We start from the raw sequence: 18,593 nt of genomic DNA on the forward strand, positions 1-18,593 counted from the left end.
ATGAAAATTGTATAACTTAATCACCGTTTAAATAACAGATTAAGAAAGCAATCAAAGAAAGCTCCCTTTGCAATCGTTGAAGCTGTCAATCAAACAGCACAAGTTTATCAGTGACTGAGTCCTGGATATGCGCCAAAACTCCACTTCTATTCAATGAATCTCTTAGTTATATCGCGTTTGCACTGTTAGTGACAATGAAAGCATTTGTTAATGAACAGAAATTGACTTGCAATGAGGAGATCACTGCTTTCATGCGCTCAACAACATGTCTGTGATCAGCTACAATGTTCATCTCTGCAACCTTTCATGCCACAATCTAAATATAATGCCATAGATCTAAATGTAATGCAGCACTTTTCACGTTGCTGTCTATGGGGGATCAGAAAAGCTCTCGGATTTCATCAAAAATATCTTCATTTGTGTTCTGAAGATGAATGAAGGTTTTACAGGTTTGGAACAAAATAAGGGTGGGTATTTAATGACAACATTTTCATTTTTTGGGTGAACTAACCCTTTAAGGTAGTTGAAATCGACTTGAGATGTTGCCAAATATTTCATATTCTAAAAATCATATAAAAGTGACATCGAATATAAGAGGATTTTTTTTTTTTAAACAGAGCCAGAAAAGCATGTCTACCAGGAACAACGATAGCCTATATATTACAGGCACTTACTGTGAAGTCACTGCTGGACAGAGATACCAAACCACTACTCATGATAATGACTGATAAAATATCAAGCTCTTTTGATGAAGGTGCATTGCATTGAAAAAAGTAATTAGGTGGTGGAACTAATGAGACATGGAAATGTAGATAAATCTTGCTTAACACTCCATCAGGCATCTTATGGAAGTAAAGCTACCTGGCCAATGTTGAAGGCAGAAGCGTTTCATTGATAGCGCAAATCATTTACGCAGCACCTGATCGAAACAACTGCAGAAATTTTAAGCAATGCATGACATCTGCAGGTTGATCATTTCTATCCAACTGCCAATGAAAATCATTGTTTAGCTTTAATCATTTTTAAAGGCTGGCACACATATCATATGTTAAGTGCATGATAATAATGCATTTTCTTGCTACTCAATTCAGATGAACTACTGAGCAAGACTGGAGTGGAGACTAATTTCCTTATGGGAAACATCATATATATAATTACACTGAATCTAAAATAAGTACATTAATTAAGACTTAAATCTTTTTCACAGAAAATTCTGCCCTAGATAAGAGTTTTCCAGCTCTCATTAAAATATATGAAAACAAATTAGACATTTAAGCAGAACAAGGGGCTTTATTCTTCTGTAGTGTATAGATGTCTAGCTTAAAGGATCAATTAAATCATGAAAGTTTCAAATAATGTGTTAATTACAAAGAACATGTAATTTAGCATGATTTCAGTTTTTTTTTTTTTTTTTGTACTTGATACTTTCCTTAAAAGGTTTAACCAAAATAAAAACATTTCATAATTTACTCAAACTCACATTTTCTTTGGGATGTTCATAAGAGAAGTCTTGAAAAATATCTTTCTTTTGAGTCTTTTTAATGAATCACTGATCCAATTCACTAAAACATTATGAATGATTTTTTTACCAATTCAGTTCTCAAGGTCAGTTCATTGACCAATGATCCACAACGATCAATACAGCTCACAAGACTAGAAGATTATCAGTGAATAACAACTTTGAAATGTCAGTCTGTTCATCACACAAAGCTGTTGTTGTAACATGTATGATCTGTTCTGGTTGAGTTTCATGGTATTTTGGTTCTGTTTTCCCTGTTCCCATTTGCCAGTGTGACCTAGGCTGTGTCTGAAACCATAGTGGGCATTATTAAGTGCACTTATTTAATCCCACAATGCACCACAATAACAATTGTACAACCGATATACGCTAAACGGCTAAAGAATAGCCATGGTGCACTGTGACGGTCACGGTGAATGAATTTCCGCATCTCGCCATAAGATGGCGCCCACAGCTGAATCATCCATCCATCCATCCATTTTCCAAACCACTGGTCCAAAGTGGGTACAGCATAATATCATACAGGTATAAATTATTTTTTAATTGATTATTAAATTGTTTAATTAAGGTTTTATACATGCTAGTTTCCATGACAGAGTTCAAGAGAAATCTTTTCATTACTACTAGAGCTGCCAGTTTGCTAAGTTTCAAATTATTATTAAACAGCAAATCATCACTAAAGCCGAGTTCAGACTGAACGATTTTAGCCCCGATTTTGGCTCGCCGACAGGTTTTGAGAAATAGCCGACAAATGCCCGAAATCACAGGCAAATCGGTGCTTGTTCATGCGAGTGACAATCACGCAGTGTGAATGAGCAAAGACGTGATCTGAGAGAATCGCCGACGAGTCGCAGACACCCGTGAGATATTTGGCATGTTAAATATCGGGACCTGTCGGCGATGCAAAATCCTGCTGTGTGAAAAGTGACTGACAGTCAATGAGAGAGCAAGATACAGAGCAGCGGGGAGTTTGGGGAGGAGTTATAGACCATAATATCAGCAAGCATGGCTTAGTTTCAGAAAAAGTTTCATATTCTTCTTTTCTTTTTCTTGTTTTCACTGCAAATCAGCGCACAGGCAATTCGTATTGCAAGCTTCTTGCGGGCTACCATTATAAATAATAATCCCAGTCTCACGTGAGAACTCCAGTCTTAGGCCGGGTTCACACCGCAAGCGGCAGCAGAGCGGAAGCAGCGCGTATTTTTTTCGGCGCCCATGTTAACAGATGAGAGTGTTCACACCGCACTCAGAGGCTGCGCGGCAGCGCGGAGCAGGAGCAAGCCAGAAGCAGCAGTGCCGCGATCGTTTCGGCGCTGGGTCTATTTTTGCTGCGCTGCTAACGCTCAATTAAAGTGAAAGTACACCTTTGATGGACAAAATAAATATGATTTCACACAAAAAGTGCTCAAAATGCACAGAATAAGCACATCTAGTGTGTTTTAACAAGAATTGAAGTATGTCATGAAAGAAAATCAATATTAAAAAATATTTATAGAAGATTTACTCATTTAAACTTGTTTTTAATTATTCAGTTTGGGTTAAAGTATGGTATATTATAGAAAACTAAACTAAACTAGCCAGAAAATATGATATATAAACATTATTTTAGTTATTACACAGACAGCAATATAGGCTCTTGCATTCCCAAATCAAACCCGAGTTTGCTGTCTTTTTCGCCGAGTTTGCAGTCTTGTAAACATGTTCATGCGTCAGATGATGTAAAACACAAAGCTTACCTCATTCGTGTGCAGCAATGGATGACACGAGGCTTTTATTTATTTTTATTTAGGCTATTTTATGTTTATATGTGAGTGCTGTACACCTTGCATGTTAACAAACTTTCAAGACTATCAAGTTTAACAATGACCAATTATAAAAACAAATTTATAGCTGTCTTTGTAAAGAAATGCTCACTTTATATGTAGCTTCGAGCCGCTGCTGTGACGCTGTACATACGCTTCCAGTGTGAATACTCGCGCGTCTCTGCAGCTGCAGTTCACGCTCACGCGCTGCTTCCGCTCTGCTGCCGCTTGCGGTGTGAACCCGGCCTTACACTCGTGATATCGTGTTGTTTCCTTGTCACATCTCGCGTGTTTGGTTGTGAAACGTAGTTTGCGTGCCAGACAGAGTTGTCGGCGATTCTTCCTATTGTAAAGTCATGCAGTGTGAAACCTTCTGTCCCAGATCCATCGTGCAGTGTGAACACAGCAGCGACTGAATGCTGGCCAAGATAGTCATGCAGTGTGAAACCTTCTGTCGCCGATCCATTGTGCAGTGTGAACACAACAGCGACTGAATTCTGGCCAAGATAGTCATGCAGTGTGAAAAGAACAGTGACCCGACTACTTTGAAAATCGCGCAGTCTGAACTTGGCTTAAGCCATCGGATTTTATCAAAAATATCTTAATTTGTGTTCCAAAGATGAATGAAAGTCTTACAGGTGTGGAACAACATGAGGGTAATTAATGACAGAATTTTCATTTTTGGGTGAACTAACCCTTTTACATTTGCTAAAATGTTCCACTAGAGCAGGTGTGTCCAAACTCTGTCATAGAGGGCCACTGTCCTGCAGAGTTCAGCTCCAACTTGCCTCAACACACCTGTCTGGAAGTTTCTAGTATGCCTAATTAGACCTTAATTAGCTGGTTCAGGTGTGTTTAATTGGGGTTGGAGCTAAACTCTGCAGGACAGTGGCCCTCCAGGACCGAGTTTGGAGACTAGAGAATATCTTGACTAGCACTGAATATAAAGTTAGTAGAGTGAGCAGCCAGTCCCTGCTGTAAGTCTCAAAAAATCTCTGAGCTTTCAAATAAGATGCATTGCTTGAACATAGTTTTAATTTTATATTTTCCCATGAGTTACTGTAAGGATGTTTTCATATTCAGCAGCGTGTCATATGATTTCCCAATTCACTTGCATGAAATAACTGGAAAAATGGAAGTATTCAGGCCAAACCACAAAAACAATGCTGGGTGTTCTTCTTCTAAGAATCCAAAGACAGTCACAAGCCCCACACCACTGGCATCACAAGTCATGATGTCTGTTCAGTGAAGAAGGATTTTTTACAGTGAGAGTGTGACTGTATGATAAGAGTGACAGTGTAGTGACTGCTGCCACATGCCACATTATTATGTCTTACAAAACACAGACAAGTTAAACAAGCTGTTTCAGCAGGAGACATTCAGAATTACAGACTGCTCGTGGACAGATGAGCCATGGGTTTTACACAAATGAAGGCTACGGAGGCAGAGAAAATTGACTGATACAAATTGAAGACACAGTCGATATTGAATTTAAAACAGATTTTGTAGCTTTTGGAAAGTTTACAGGCTCCAACAACAGTTACTATTGTCATGTTAAATGTCCAACAACCATACGCTTTATCGCTGAAGACAACTCGTGATAAACAGACTGTCTGCTTCGTATGGGCCAAATGCCAACTTCCTCTTCTCCATTAACCATCATATTACGAAATAATGATTACAAATAGACAGGGATGACATAATGATGTGCATATGTAAGTAGGGTGTCGTGCGTCTGTTTGTAAGGTGTAGGTGAATGATGGCTGCATTATAAATCGTAAAAGCTATGGGGATGAGAAATTGCTCTTCTCCATTTCAGGGCCGTACAATAAATCTCCATCTCTCTGAGCTCACGTCTTTAGAAAATTCTTCCTTTTTTAAACATTTTTTGCCTGCGCATATTGACATATTGTTCCAAAGCAGCTTTACATAGAAAAATGCCTTACAACCTTTAGTGATTGAGACAACGGCAAAAATTCCAAGATAGAATTACAAAGATGGTTAGAATGAAGAAGAGACCTTGGCAGAAACCAAGACTCAGCTGGGGGAGTCATTGCCCTATTAAATCTGTTTTATTTTTTCCAAAATTCCGTTTTATTTTTTTCTAAATTCTGTTTGTTCCGTTTAAAATTTTTCTGGATTCCGTTTTTTTGTACTCTATTTTAATGGTTAAATTAAATTTTAGTAATCAAAAAGCATGTCTAATTAATTGAAATAATGAAACTTATCCAATTTACCAACAATTTATTAGAAGTTTAACAAAAAATTACATTTTTTAGGGCCCTATAATAAATGTTTTATTTTTTCCCTCAATTTCTGTTTTATTTTTAGCAAATTCTGTTTTCTGTTTTAAGTTTTCTGGATTCCATTCTAATGGTTTAATTACATTTTAATAATCAAAAAGAATGTCTAATTAATTAAATTCTTTAAAAAAAAATGTATTAAATGTATTTTTTATGAAATGTTTTGTTTTTTCAGAAATTCTGTTGCGTATTTTAATTTATCTTTTAATCTTGAAATTAAACTTTGTAAAACAAAGTGCTGCACAACAGAGCTTTACTGTTAAAATTAAAACGGAAGAAAAACTGAGATTGTTCGTTAAAAATATAGTTTTAATAATTTATTATTATTATTAGGTCTATGAGTGTTAGTATTATTATTACATTGAAACGTATCTAAATTCTACTGTACAACAGTAATATGTTTCTGTCAAGTTAAATCAAACTTTTATTTTGACAGGTTGCCAAGAGCTTTGAGTTTCTGTGTGTTTATGGTGTATGATGATAGATTTTGTCAAACGAAGTGGTAAAATGCTGATTAACTGACTCAGAGTGACTCTGGAGATGAATTTTGTGTGTTCATGTCCACATATAGTGAGGCGACAGAGGATGAAAACACCGCGAGTGTCACATGTGCTTCAGTGGGTTGTGTGTGTGTGGGTGTGTGCAGGCACAGATTAATGCACAGGCTTGCCCAGGCTGCAGCCTAGGGGCCCCACGTGTGCAGGGGCCCCGGATTGGCCAGACTATTTTTTTTTTATAATTTTAAATTTACTTCAGCGCGAACAAAAAAAGACCCTCATTGGCCCATAAGAAAATAAATAAGTTAGATGTGACATTTGGGTCAAATCTGTCCAATCAGCTGCTGATCAAATCATGTCAATAATTTTCATTTACTGCTATTGCTAGATGGCATTGCGGCAAAATGTCAGAAAGAAATTACGATAGTGGAGCACAAAAAATGGAAAATAAAAAGGTTAAAAGAACAATGTGAACAAGATATACTGAAAAAAATCCCAAAATTGGCTTGATACTTAAAGGCATTGGATACATCAAGACAGAAGTGGCGAAGTCACGCAGTTCTTGAGGGAGAGATCGTTAATGCCAGGAAATCCAAACATTCGCCTATCATTCATCGACCTCAAATATGGCTTATCACTTGAAACATGCAAGCAGTAGCTAATGTTAGCTTAGTCCTAGATAAATGTGCGCTATTATTAGGCGTATATCCAAGTGTTTGTGTGGAGAGCGTGCTCACTGCATGACATGGAGGCGCCGGTGCGATCACTTAAAATACTCATTTCGAGTCATTTTGGACATACAGATAAGAGTAATACAAACTGTAAAGGGTCTACTTTTATTTAACAGAAAACGCTGTGCTTTTGTAAAATAAAAATAATGAAGATGCGTGTTCTGCCGTCTCTGTGAACTTGAGCACATAACAAACATGAACCGTACTTCCCACACAGACACGAGAAATATAACTATAGAAAGATTGAAATGTCTACTTTTAATCGAACCAATTCAAATGGAAAATACATATTCTCAGATTATGTAATCCGTATGAAACCTGCATATAGGCACGTCCACTACTGCGGATATGACGAATCAGCATCGTAGTCTTCATCTTTGCAGCTGAAAACAGAAAACATTATCAATAAATTATTAAAATGTTTAGACAGTCTCCGTCTGTTTTTTCACTAAGTTACACATTCAAAATAATTACGTTTGCCGGTGCGCTGTGGCAAGATTTATGCGTGCGCTGATTAGGCTATGCATTATATATTGGTTATATAATATTATTATATATTATATATTATGATTTTCAATTTCCCATTTTACCTATGTGGTGTGTTGGTAATTTTCTTACTGTGGTGGTCCACCAGTTGAAGGAATGTAGAAGAAAAACTGTAGTATTGGCTGTCTCAATGTGTGTGTATGCCAGTTAACCTTATTTGCGTGTGGACCATGTATGGCACTAAATACATTTTTCCAGTAAAGCATAATGATTAAGTGGGGGCCTCACACAAAGAGCAGCCTAGGGGCCCCTGACCACCTTAATCCACCCCTGTGTGTGTGTGTGTGTGTGTGTGTGTGTGTGTGTGTGTGTGTGTGTGTGTGTGTGTGTGTGTGTGTGTGTGTGTGTGTGTGTGTGTGTGTGAGGTAAATGAAACCGCGCTTCTGCGCCATTAATTTCAGAGACACATAGACATGCAGGATTCATATTTAAATAGTCTTTTTTGTGGTTTAATATTCACAGATACTAGTCTATATCGTGATTTGATTTAAGTGTACTGACCTGCTTTTTATTCATTCATCAAAAATTTGACAAATTCTATATTGTGTTTCTAAAAGCACTGCATAAATATGATAAAGCACATTCATTCTAATGATAAAATGCATTGAAAAGACCTCTCCATCCTTGTGCTCACTATATCAACGGTGTGAAGACAGAAAAAGCATCAAAGAAACAAAATCTTCAGATCAACTGTAGGTGTCAGAGAGCTTAAACTTTTTGAATGAGTATCTGCAGCACATACATTACACCTTTAAAACGAGCAACATTCCTGGACTGCACGTTGCCTCAATCTTATGACCAGTTAAGAGGCTAATGTCAAGAAATGCCAAGGAGCCCCAAATATGTTGAACCCACTGAGAGGGACCCACCTACTAAATTACAAAGGCAGCTAATGTGTGTGAAAACTGTACACATGATATTATAATTAAATCATTAATACAAAAATAAGTTAACAGCATTAGTAATAAGTTAAAAGCATGTTTTTTCTACCTAACATCAGAATTTTTCATAATAATTAGTTTCAATGCAGCTTTACAGAGTATATAGAGTCATACAAACTAAAGGCAATCAAACTAAAAGCAACAGAGGGAAGAAAAAACATTAGAAAGAAACAATGCAAACTATTATTGCAAAAAAAGGAGAGATGAATACTAAGGGCCCTATTTTAACGATCTAAGCGCATAGTCTAAAGTGCACGGCGCATGTATGCTCTAAAGTCTAAAGTATGCTCGCGCCATGGCGGATTCGCTATTTAGATGGTAGAATTTGCAAGCAGAAAAACTGAAAGCTTCTCTAGCGAGGAAACGGATCTGCTCATGCGCAAGCATTAAAGCGTGCGAGCAGACCATCTACGGGACAAACCAGATTCCACCAAAGCATTTTTATCTTTATGCACACAATAATAATATTTTACATTGTAATCCTTTTATTTGTAATATTTGGCATGTTTGTGTGCCGCTGCACGTCTCTGTGTGTGTAATAACACACGTGTTGTGCACCTTCATATAGGCACATATTACTATTGCACTCTTTAAATAACAAAACAAATATTGTGCCATTGACTTTAGACCAGGTTTCAATTGGTCAATAGTGCAGTCTATTTCAGTTGCCTCAAAATAGCAACACGCCAGCAATGCACCTGAACACACCTTGTTTTCAGACCAGCACTCCCATGGACACACAAATAGGTGCAAATACATTTGCTATTTAAACAACATGGCGCATGAAATTGATAACTGCATCGGGCTGAAACTAGCAAAAAACACTTGCGTTGCACCTGGCATCACATTGCGCCGGGTGTATGATAGGGCCTTAAGAAATAAAGAGTGAAAAAATGACAAAACTATGTGCATATTAGGTTTTTATATATAATTTTTACAACACAAAGTGTAATTTCTTAAAAAGAAAACCAAGCAATGTTGTGCCACAGCACAGGAAATTGAATCTATGAATGGTTTACTAGTTGTCTCTATGAGACATCGGATCAATTATACACATCAGCTTTAAATAGCAGCAGAGGTGCTGCTGTCTTCATTTAAAGTTTTCACCTGACAAAACTGTCTTCTGCAACACTGCTGAAACATAAGCAGGCAAAACAGATATATATATATATATATATATATATATATATATATATATTGGCAAAATAAAATTTGTTCATAAATAAATCTAACAGTTCTGAATAATTTATGGTGAATTTAATTTTTAAATGTTTGCCCACTATGCGGTAGGTTTAACAGAAACTTTGTATGCTATATCATTACAGTTGTTCAGTTACTTTATTGTATATTATATATTTTTTATTATTTACTATTTTATTTTGTTTATTTGTTTGTTTATATACTCATATAACTGTCTGTTTTCTACCTGACCAGAAAAATACAAATATGTGTTTAGTTCTACTATGGCAGCAAACACCTACATTACACAAAATCTTTATCATGAAAATATTTATCTTCATTTATCAAGAGGAGAGTTTTCATTCATTGCTTGTTACAGCAATGACCTAAACAGGTCATAAACTACTTCACATGGATTACCACTAACATGATCAATATACAGTAATGGAATACAAGTTTTCTGTAATTAATTACCAAAACACATCCCAACTACTAGGAAAACCTAAAACATTTAAGAACTATAACTCAGCTGTGCCAACAATTCTTACTGCCTATCCTGGCACACAGTAGTCAGTTCTATACTATACTTGAATTTACTGAAGACTGGCTCTGCCAGTTCTAGTCTCAACTAGCTGTCCATCCTGATGGATGTCTCACATAGCCAGGGCTTTGACTCAACAGCATAAGGTCCGGTCCACATTGCAGCTTATTTTGGCCAAGAACGGCCCACTTGTACAGGAAGAGATTCATGTACAGTGCCGTTTAGGGACAGGTTTATCTTTGTCACACCACAATAGAGTGGCATGATTTTTTTTTTTAAATAATAATTTTGGGGCATCAGTTGTACAGAAAATGTATAATAAGAGTAATCATAATTTAGTAAGCTAATCAGACTGGAGCTTGCCAGACTGAGAAAGTAGTATTTTATATATTAGTCTTGTGTGCAATATGTATCAGACAGTTGGTGAACAGACTGTGGGCAGTCTGGTGATTGAGACTAGTTCTAACTGAAACTAGCTGAACATCCTGAAGGCTGCCTGCCACAGCCAGAAAAAGCATCACCATGAACTTACTGAAACCTGCCACAGCCAGGATGAGCGTCACCACAATGGAAATCCAGGACACCCACAGAGCTTTCTTCCTGTAACTCTGAGCCTCATGAGGCTTCAGGCGCATGCTGCTCTCCAAGAGACCTGTCAACAGAGTAAATAAAACACTGGTTAAAGGCCATTATACAATTAAATTAAGTGCACTATAGGAGAACAAACAACAGGGGCTGATTATTTACTCACTGGACCATGACAGGCATTGAGCCTGGAGAGAGAGATATTAAAGAGCAGAAATGAATCTGCACTGTCACAGGGGCAATGGCTCTGTGTTTAATTAGCAGAGCAAAATGGTTTCAACAAGATTTAGATGCCACTAATAAATTCAGTTTATTGTGTATCAAGTCACAAATGATATGACTTTAAATGCTGTTTGCAAAGAGCCCTGCGAGATCTTTAGCTACTGGAGGATGAAACAGCGATGAAAGCCTGTTTCCACCTCGGAGTAAAATAACCATATTAAAAGGTATTTATGACTTCATATTATACAGTGTGCACTAGCGTTCAAAAGTACAAAAACGATTCCAAAAAAGTTGGGACACTGTACAAATTGTGAATAAAAACAGAATGCAATGATGTGGAAGTTTCAAATTTCAATATTTTATTCAGAATACAACATAGATGACATATCAAATGTTTAAACTGAGAAAATGTATAATTTTAAGGGAAAAATAAGTTGATTTTAAATTTCATGGCATCAACACATCTCAAAAAAGTTGGGACAAGGCCATGTTTACCACTGTGTGGCATCCCCTCTTCTTTTTTTTACAGTCTGCAAACGTCTGGGGATGAGGAGACAAGTTGCTCAATGTTGTCCCATTCTTGTCGAATACAGGCTTCTAGTTGCTCAACTGTCTTAGGTCTTCTTTGTCGCATCTTCCTCTTTATGATGCGCCAAATGTTTTCTATGGTCGAAAGATCTGGACTACAGGGTGATCATTTCAGTACCCGGATCCTACTTCTACGCAGCCATGATGTTGTAATTGATGCAGTATGTGGTCTGGCATTGTCATTTTGGAAAAGACAACGTCTGGATGGGAGCATATGTTGTGCTAGAACTTGGATATACCTTTCAGCATTGATGGTGCCTTTCCAGGTGTGTAAGCTGCCCATGCCACACGCACTCATGCAACCCCATACCATCAGAGATGCAGGTTTCTGAACTGAGCGCTGATAACAACTTGGGTTGTCCTTGTCTTCTTTAGTCCGGATGACATGGCGTCCCAGTTTTCCAAAAAGAACTTCAAATTTTGATTCGTCTGACCACAGAACAGTTTTCCACTTGGCCCAGAGAAAACGCCTGCACTTCTGGATCATGTTTAGATATGGCTTCTTTTTTGACCTATAGAGTTTTAGCAACTTTTGTGTTCACCGACAATGTTTTCTGGAAGTATTCCTGAGCCCATGTTGTGATTTCCATTACAGTAGCATTCCTGTATGTGATGCAGTGCCGTCTAAGGGAACGAAGATCACGGGCATCCAGTATGGTTTTCCGGCCTTGACCCTTACGCACAAAGATTGTTCCAGATTCTCTGAATCTTTGAATGATATTATGCACTGTAGATGATGATAACTTCAAACTCTTTGCAATTTTTCTCTGAGAAACTCCTTTCTGATATTGCTCCACTATTTTTCACCGCAGCATTGGGGGAATTGGTGATCCTCTGCCCATCTTGACTTCTGAGAGACACTGCCACTCTGAAAGGCTCTTTTTATACCCAATCATGTTGCCAATTGACCTAATAAGTTGCACATTGGTCCTCCAGCTGTTCCTTATATGTACATTTAACTTTTCCAGCCTCTTATTGCTACCTGTCCCAACTTTTTTGGAATGTGTAGCTCTCATGAAATCCAAAATGAGCCAATATTTGGCATGACATTTCAAAATGTCTCACTTTCAACATTTGATATCTTATCTATATTCTATTGTGAATAAAATATAAGTTTATGAGATTTGTAAATTATTGCATTCCTTTTTTATTCACAATTTGTATAGTGTCCCAACTTTTTTGGAATCAGGTTTGTATTTTATTTGATCAAAAATACAGTAAAAAAACAGTAATATTATGACATATCTTACAATTTAAAAAGAGTGTTTTCTATTTTAATATATTTTAAAATGTAATTTATTGCTGTGATGGCAAAGCTGAATTTTCAGCATCATTACTCCAGTCTTCAGTCACATGATCTTTCAAAAATCATTGCTAATTTGATGCGCAAGAAACATTTCTTCTTTTAATGATGAAAACATTTGTGCTGCTTAAAATTTTTGTGAATATAGGAAGTTCAAAAGAACAACTATTTTAAATAGAAATCTTTTTTATATAATCAATTTAATGCATCTTTGCTGAATTAAAGTATTGATATCTTTTTTTCTTTTCTTTTTTAAATCTTACTAAACCAAAACTTCTGAACGAAAATATAATTTTATATCTCACTTTGACTTTATGAGATAAAGTCACACTCTGAAATATAAAGTTGCAATTAAGAGAAAGAGAGTGACATTCTTTCTTAATTTTAAACTTTGGCTAACAATTACCTTTTTATTTTTTTATTTTTTTGCTCTGAGGCAGAAACAGACTTCCACAAACACCAGCATAACTTACAAGCTGATAGGTCTCCATCTCATCTAGGACATGCAGATTCCAAATGATGGTTTGTGCGAGACAATACATCTGTATCCCTCAGCAGTCTTTATCAGGGCATTATTAGAGATAAATTCTACACCACAGGTCACAAATTTAATCCGTGAGTGTAATTATGAATAAGAATAAGAGAAGCCACAGAACCTGTTGACTGTCTATTGTTAAGCGTCCAAGCAATGTTTATATTGTGCTGTGTTTGCTAAAGAGGTAAAACTCAAATATGCCTTTGTCATCTGTTCAAAATGAATGGCAGCTATGTCATTGTGACAGTGGGAGGCTGTGTATATCTTCCCCCATGTACACCGAACTGATCTGTCAGCCCATGGAAGTCACATGCTGAGGGTTATGAGCGCAGAGTCAATAGGTGGTCAGTCAGTGTGATTGTAAGAGCTGAAAAACAGATCTGGGGAATGTGGCCACTCACATGATTTATTTCATCAGTAAGGATCGGGAGCATGTGCTGCACTCGCACAAATGTAACCCATAAGTTCAAAACTATTTTATTTCCAAACCAAAAACACACTCCAGTCAAGCTGAACTTTGTCTGTCCAGATCTATTACCACACAAACCTTTACACACAGTACATTTCCTCAGTTTGTACTTTCCCATCATGCAAACTCCAGACTATAGGCACATAAAATGAGCTGAAACTCAATGTAAAGGGCCTGCCCCCACTCCATCCGTCTGCTAATCATGTGGAAGCAGGACATCCACATGACCCAGCATTTCTTCCATGCTTAATAGGGTTTGCATGAAAGAGAGAGAAACATTCCTCTTAATGGCTTAAAGGACATCGGCTAAAAGATTTGCTTTTTATTCAACTTGTAGGAAAAGCTGTAAGTGGAATTAAGCCATTTCAGAATTAATGATGAAACTTAGAAAAACAGGATATGCTTCCCTTTAAAAACATATGCATCATTTCTGACAACAGGGCAGTGTTCAAATTCAATGAATAAATATGAGGAAATCCACAGTATTTTAGTTTAATAAGCAACTGTGACCCCCTTTTATATAACTGCAGTTAAGTAAAATAAATTGAACATTTTCATAAAAAGTAGGCCTATAAGACAGTAGTGCCAACAATTCTGACTGCCAACTGGCCATAGTGGCTTAAAGTCTATACTTGCTTTATGTGTGCAAAGAATTTACTGAAGGCTGCCAATGTGAGCTCTAAACTAGCTGTCCATCCTGATGGCTGCCACTGCCAGTTCAAGTAACTCTTGAGCAAACAGATCTCTGACTAAATTACAAAGTTTGGTCAGCATTGAAGCTTAGACAGGAAGAGACTGTTTGAGTGACATGTAAAGCGAACAACCACAGGTTGTATTAAATAGATTGTATCACAGCAGTAGACATATATATATATATATATATATATATATATATATATATATATATATATATATATATATATTGCCAAAAGTTTTGGGACGCCTGCATTTATGTGCACATGAACTGTAATGACATTCCATTCTTAATCCATAGGGTTTAAAATGGAAGTTGGCCCACCCTTTGCAGCTATAACAGTGTGTTTATGGACCATTGTGTTTATGGACCATTCTTCTAGAAGCACATTTGTGAGGTCAGGCACTGATGTTGGTGAGAAGGCCTGGCTCGCAGTCTCTAATTCATCCCAAAGGTGTTCTATCAGGTTGAGGTCAGGCCAGTCAAGTTCCTCCACACCAAACTCGCTCATCCATGTTTTTATGTACCTTGCTTTGTGCACTGGTGTGCAGTCATGTTGGAAAAGAAAGGGGCCATCCCCAAACTGTTCCCACAAAGTTGGGAGCATGAAATTGTCCAAAATGTCTTGATATGCTGAAGCATTAAGAGTTCCTTTCAATGGAACTAAGGGTCCAAGCCCAACCCCTGAAAAACAACCCCACACCATAATCCCCCCCTCCACCAAACTTTACACTTGGCACAATGCAAGTACCGTTCTCCTGGCAACCGCCAAACCCAGACTTGTCCATCGGATTGCCAGACAGAGAAGTGTGATTCGTCACTCCAGAGAACACGTCTCCACAGCTCTAGAGTCCAGTGGCGGCGTGCTTTACACCACTGCATCCGATGCTTTGCATTGCACTTGGTGATGTAAGGTTTGGATGCAGCTGGTCGGCCATGGAAACCCATTCCATGAAGCTCTCTAAGCATTGTTCTTGAGCTAATCTGAAGGCCACACGAAGTTTGGAGGTCTGTAGCTATTGACTCTACAAAAAGTTGGTGACTTCTGCGCACTGTGCGCCTCAGCATGCGCTGACCCCGCTCTGTGATTTTATGTGGCCTACCACTTCATGGCTGAGTTGCTGTTGTTCCCAATTGCTTCCACTTTGTCATGATACCACTAACAGTTGACCGTGGAATATTTAGTAGTGAGGAAATTTCACGGATGGACTTATTGCACAGGTGGCAACCCATCACGGTACCACGCTTGAATTCACTGAGCTCCTGAGAGCGACCCATTCTTTCACAAATGTTTGTAGAAGCAGTCTGCATGCCTAGGTGTTTGATTTTATACACCTGTGGCCATGAAAGTGATTGGAACACATGAATTCAATGGAGGGGTGTCCTAATACTTTTGGCAATATAGTGTATATATAGAAAAAGATAGAGAGAGAGAGCTGAACAACAACAGACTGCTACTTTTAACTAAAATTCCTTTTTTTTGCTTCTTCATTTTTCTTTGTCATTTTCTTAGACTTCTTAGTCACATTCTAATGCCCTCACAATTTCACTGGTGGAGAATTGAAGGGTCTTATGAATAATTCAGCGGCTCAAACTCATTGCACAGGGGGGTGCTACAGCATACAGCAACACTCAGATCCTGCAGGTGCAGAGACTAATGCTGCTTCTAAGAGTGAAAGTGCTGATATGAGATATGATGCACCTCTGAAGAGCTTCACTTGATGTGCGAGTCAGCCGTAGGTTGAGTTTGAGTATAGCAGAAACAAAGACTATAGCAGGACCCTAACCAACATAGATGGCCAGATCATAAACTATAACGTTTGTTCCTCCCAAATCTTGAAAATGTGGTTTGAGCCTGTTGCAATAACTTGCAGGTTAGCAAAAGCACTTCATACTGGAAAAAACATACATTTGACTGAAAAAAAAAACTTTTTGTACAAAATTAGAATTCATGGAGATTTAATAAAAAATTCAAATAGCCTACAATTAATTCATTCATTTGATCACCTTTTGATTTTTATTCTTTGTCACAAACAACCATTACAATTATATAACCACTTCATTGTCAAAACACACAATAAAGAAAGGTACGAAGCAAGTGTGAGGACATTAAATAAACTCCACATAAAGTGATAATGCCTTGCTGTAGCTACTGCTCTTCATATATATATATATATATATATATATATATATATATATATATATATATATATATATATATATAAATTATTATATATATATATAGGCTAAATGACATAATGACATTTTTCGAACTGCAATAACTGAGAAAATCGCATCGTGACGTAATATGCATGCCGAGCCACGTCACTACTGACAATCCTGACAAAAACGTAGAGTTAAGAAAGTTTATGATAATAGCATAATGAATTAAATAGATGCGATACCTGAAAATGTTCAAACTTTAAATTTAGGCAGCCGCTTTGTGCAGTATCACACAGACTCAATGCGACATACTACAGAGCGCGACAGGACAAACTAAATTGAGGAAAAAAAAGAAGTTTATCCATTGAAATAGACAGAACATGTCCATCTATTCACTTAAAAGCTATTTAGTTTAAATATATTTTGTTAAACAATAGCCTACTCTTGAACGCGCAAACAAAGGATGTTTAATCTCGGGTCTTTTTCTTAACTTAAACTGTGATTGTTTTGTGCTCACCTGAATTATTAATAGCTTCAAGAACGCCTGCGTGCCTCTTTAGACCGCAACCTTTGCGAGCCTCCATTCACATCACATCCCGTATAAATTCTACTTTAAAGAATATCACTGTCTTATAAATGCATTTCTGAAATAACTCTAGAAAAGTACAGCTTGTTCTATTATATATTAAAAAGGTGATATGCCTTTACCTTGGCCCTCAACGCTATCTGTAATTTTCATCTCCTGGTCCCGGTCCATATTGAAAGGATCGCCCTGGCTCCCTCTTTTGGGTAGGTTCGGATCCTGGGCAGCGGCGCATTGTCCGTTTCGCAAAGCCGACGGGTCCACAATAGTCGGATTGGGAACAGAGCATGGATCAGAAGTCGTACTGTCTGTCATGTTTGTTTGCTTTTTCTCTTTCAATCAGATGAAATCAGATGAAGCCCTCAATAAATGATCTCACGTCGAACTGCGACGCGCAGCCATCCAGTGGCAGCATTAAGGGTAACGGAGCAGAGATGCGGAGATAAACGCAATCTGCCCAGCATCAGCAACGGACCCCCACCCCACCCTACCCTACCCTCCCACCGAGAACAACTCCAATCCGAGCGCAAGAACTGCAGCCACCCAACTGTAATTTGACATGGAGATAGTTTGGATAAGATGCTGCCGCTCTCTAGTTTCAATATCTTGACTTTGTTTTGCACATCATCTAATCTTAGAGGCGATGAAGCTCAGTCTAGTTCCTCCTTCAGATCTGAGAAACGGTTTTATTAGTTTCATAGCCTATGACAAAGTCAAAGCTGCCACAAATAGCCGTCTCCAACCTTGATTTAGATAATGTTTGTATTAGTAATAGTTGTGTTTGTAAGCAATCACACCAGAACTTGTTATATTTAGTAGCCTAATGTGATAGCCTATTGCTTTATATGTCTACATAAGTGACCATTTTAATTTTAATAACTTCATTTTCGGACAAAAATGGCCAGTTAGTGCGTCACATAACATTTACCGTTGTTCGTCACATTTTTGCGGACGAAATCCTGTTATTTCAATGGAGTGTGGATGAACCATTTTCCCCATGTCGATTTTGCAACGAGTTCGAGTTGGTCAGGCATTTGCCGCGGTAACCAACAGAAATCTGGTTTTAAAATGACTTATGTGCAGGGTTGCCAGGTTTGCACAACAAAACCCGCACAATTGCTCCTCAAAACTAGCCCAATGGCATTTCAGGGTGGTCCCACGGTAAAAAAAAAAAAAAAAAAAAAATCGCATAAAATTCGCGTTTTTGGCGGGGCTCCCCTGGTCAAATTCGCATTCCAGGGACTAAATATCACGTTATTTTGGTTCGATTCAACCCGCGGACATGAAAAACAACCCAAGGCAATAGTGTAAAAGTAGCCCAATTCCACGGGAAAACTGCGGACTTGGCAATGCTGTTTAATTCTATTGGCAATGGACTTTTAGTGTTGCCAA

General features: G+C 37.7%; 1 protein-coding gene across 1 annotated transcript in view; it reads right to left on the minus strand.

The window, feature by feature from the left end:
• Nucleotides 1–18,312, minus strand: part of tmem163a (transmembrane protein 163a) — a 46,494-nt gene extending 28,182 nt beyond the window's left edge. Inside the window, exons 1-2 of the mRNA XM_048194078.1 lie at nucleotides 17,327–18,312; nucleotides 10,592–10,711 (exon numbers count right to left, since the gene is read on the minus strand). Coding sequence (XP_048050035.1) covers nucleotides 10,592–10,711; nucleotides 17,327–17,516 — 310 coding nt within the window. The 5' untranslated portion in view covers nucleotides 17,517–18,312. The remainder of the gene's footprint in view (nucleotides 1–10,591; nucleotides 10,712–17,326) is intronic.
• Nucleotides 18,313–18,593: the final 281 nt, after the last annotated feature.

This window comes from Megalobrama amblycephala, linkage group LG6 (genome assembly GCF_018812025.1).
Source record: "Megalobrama amblycephala isolate DHTTF-2021 linkage group LG6, ASM1881202v1, whole genome shotgun sequence".
In the NCBI taxonomy this organism is placed as follows: domain Eukaryota; kingdom Metazoa; phylum Chordata; class Actinopteri; order Cypriniformes; family Xenocyprididae; genus Megalobrama; species Megalobrama amblycephala.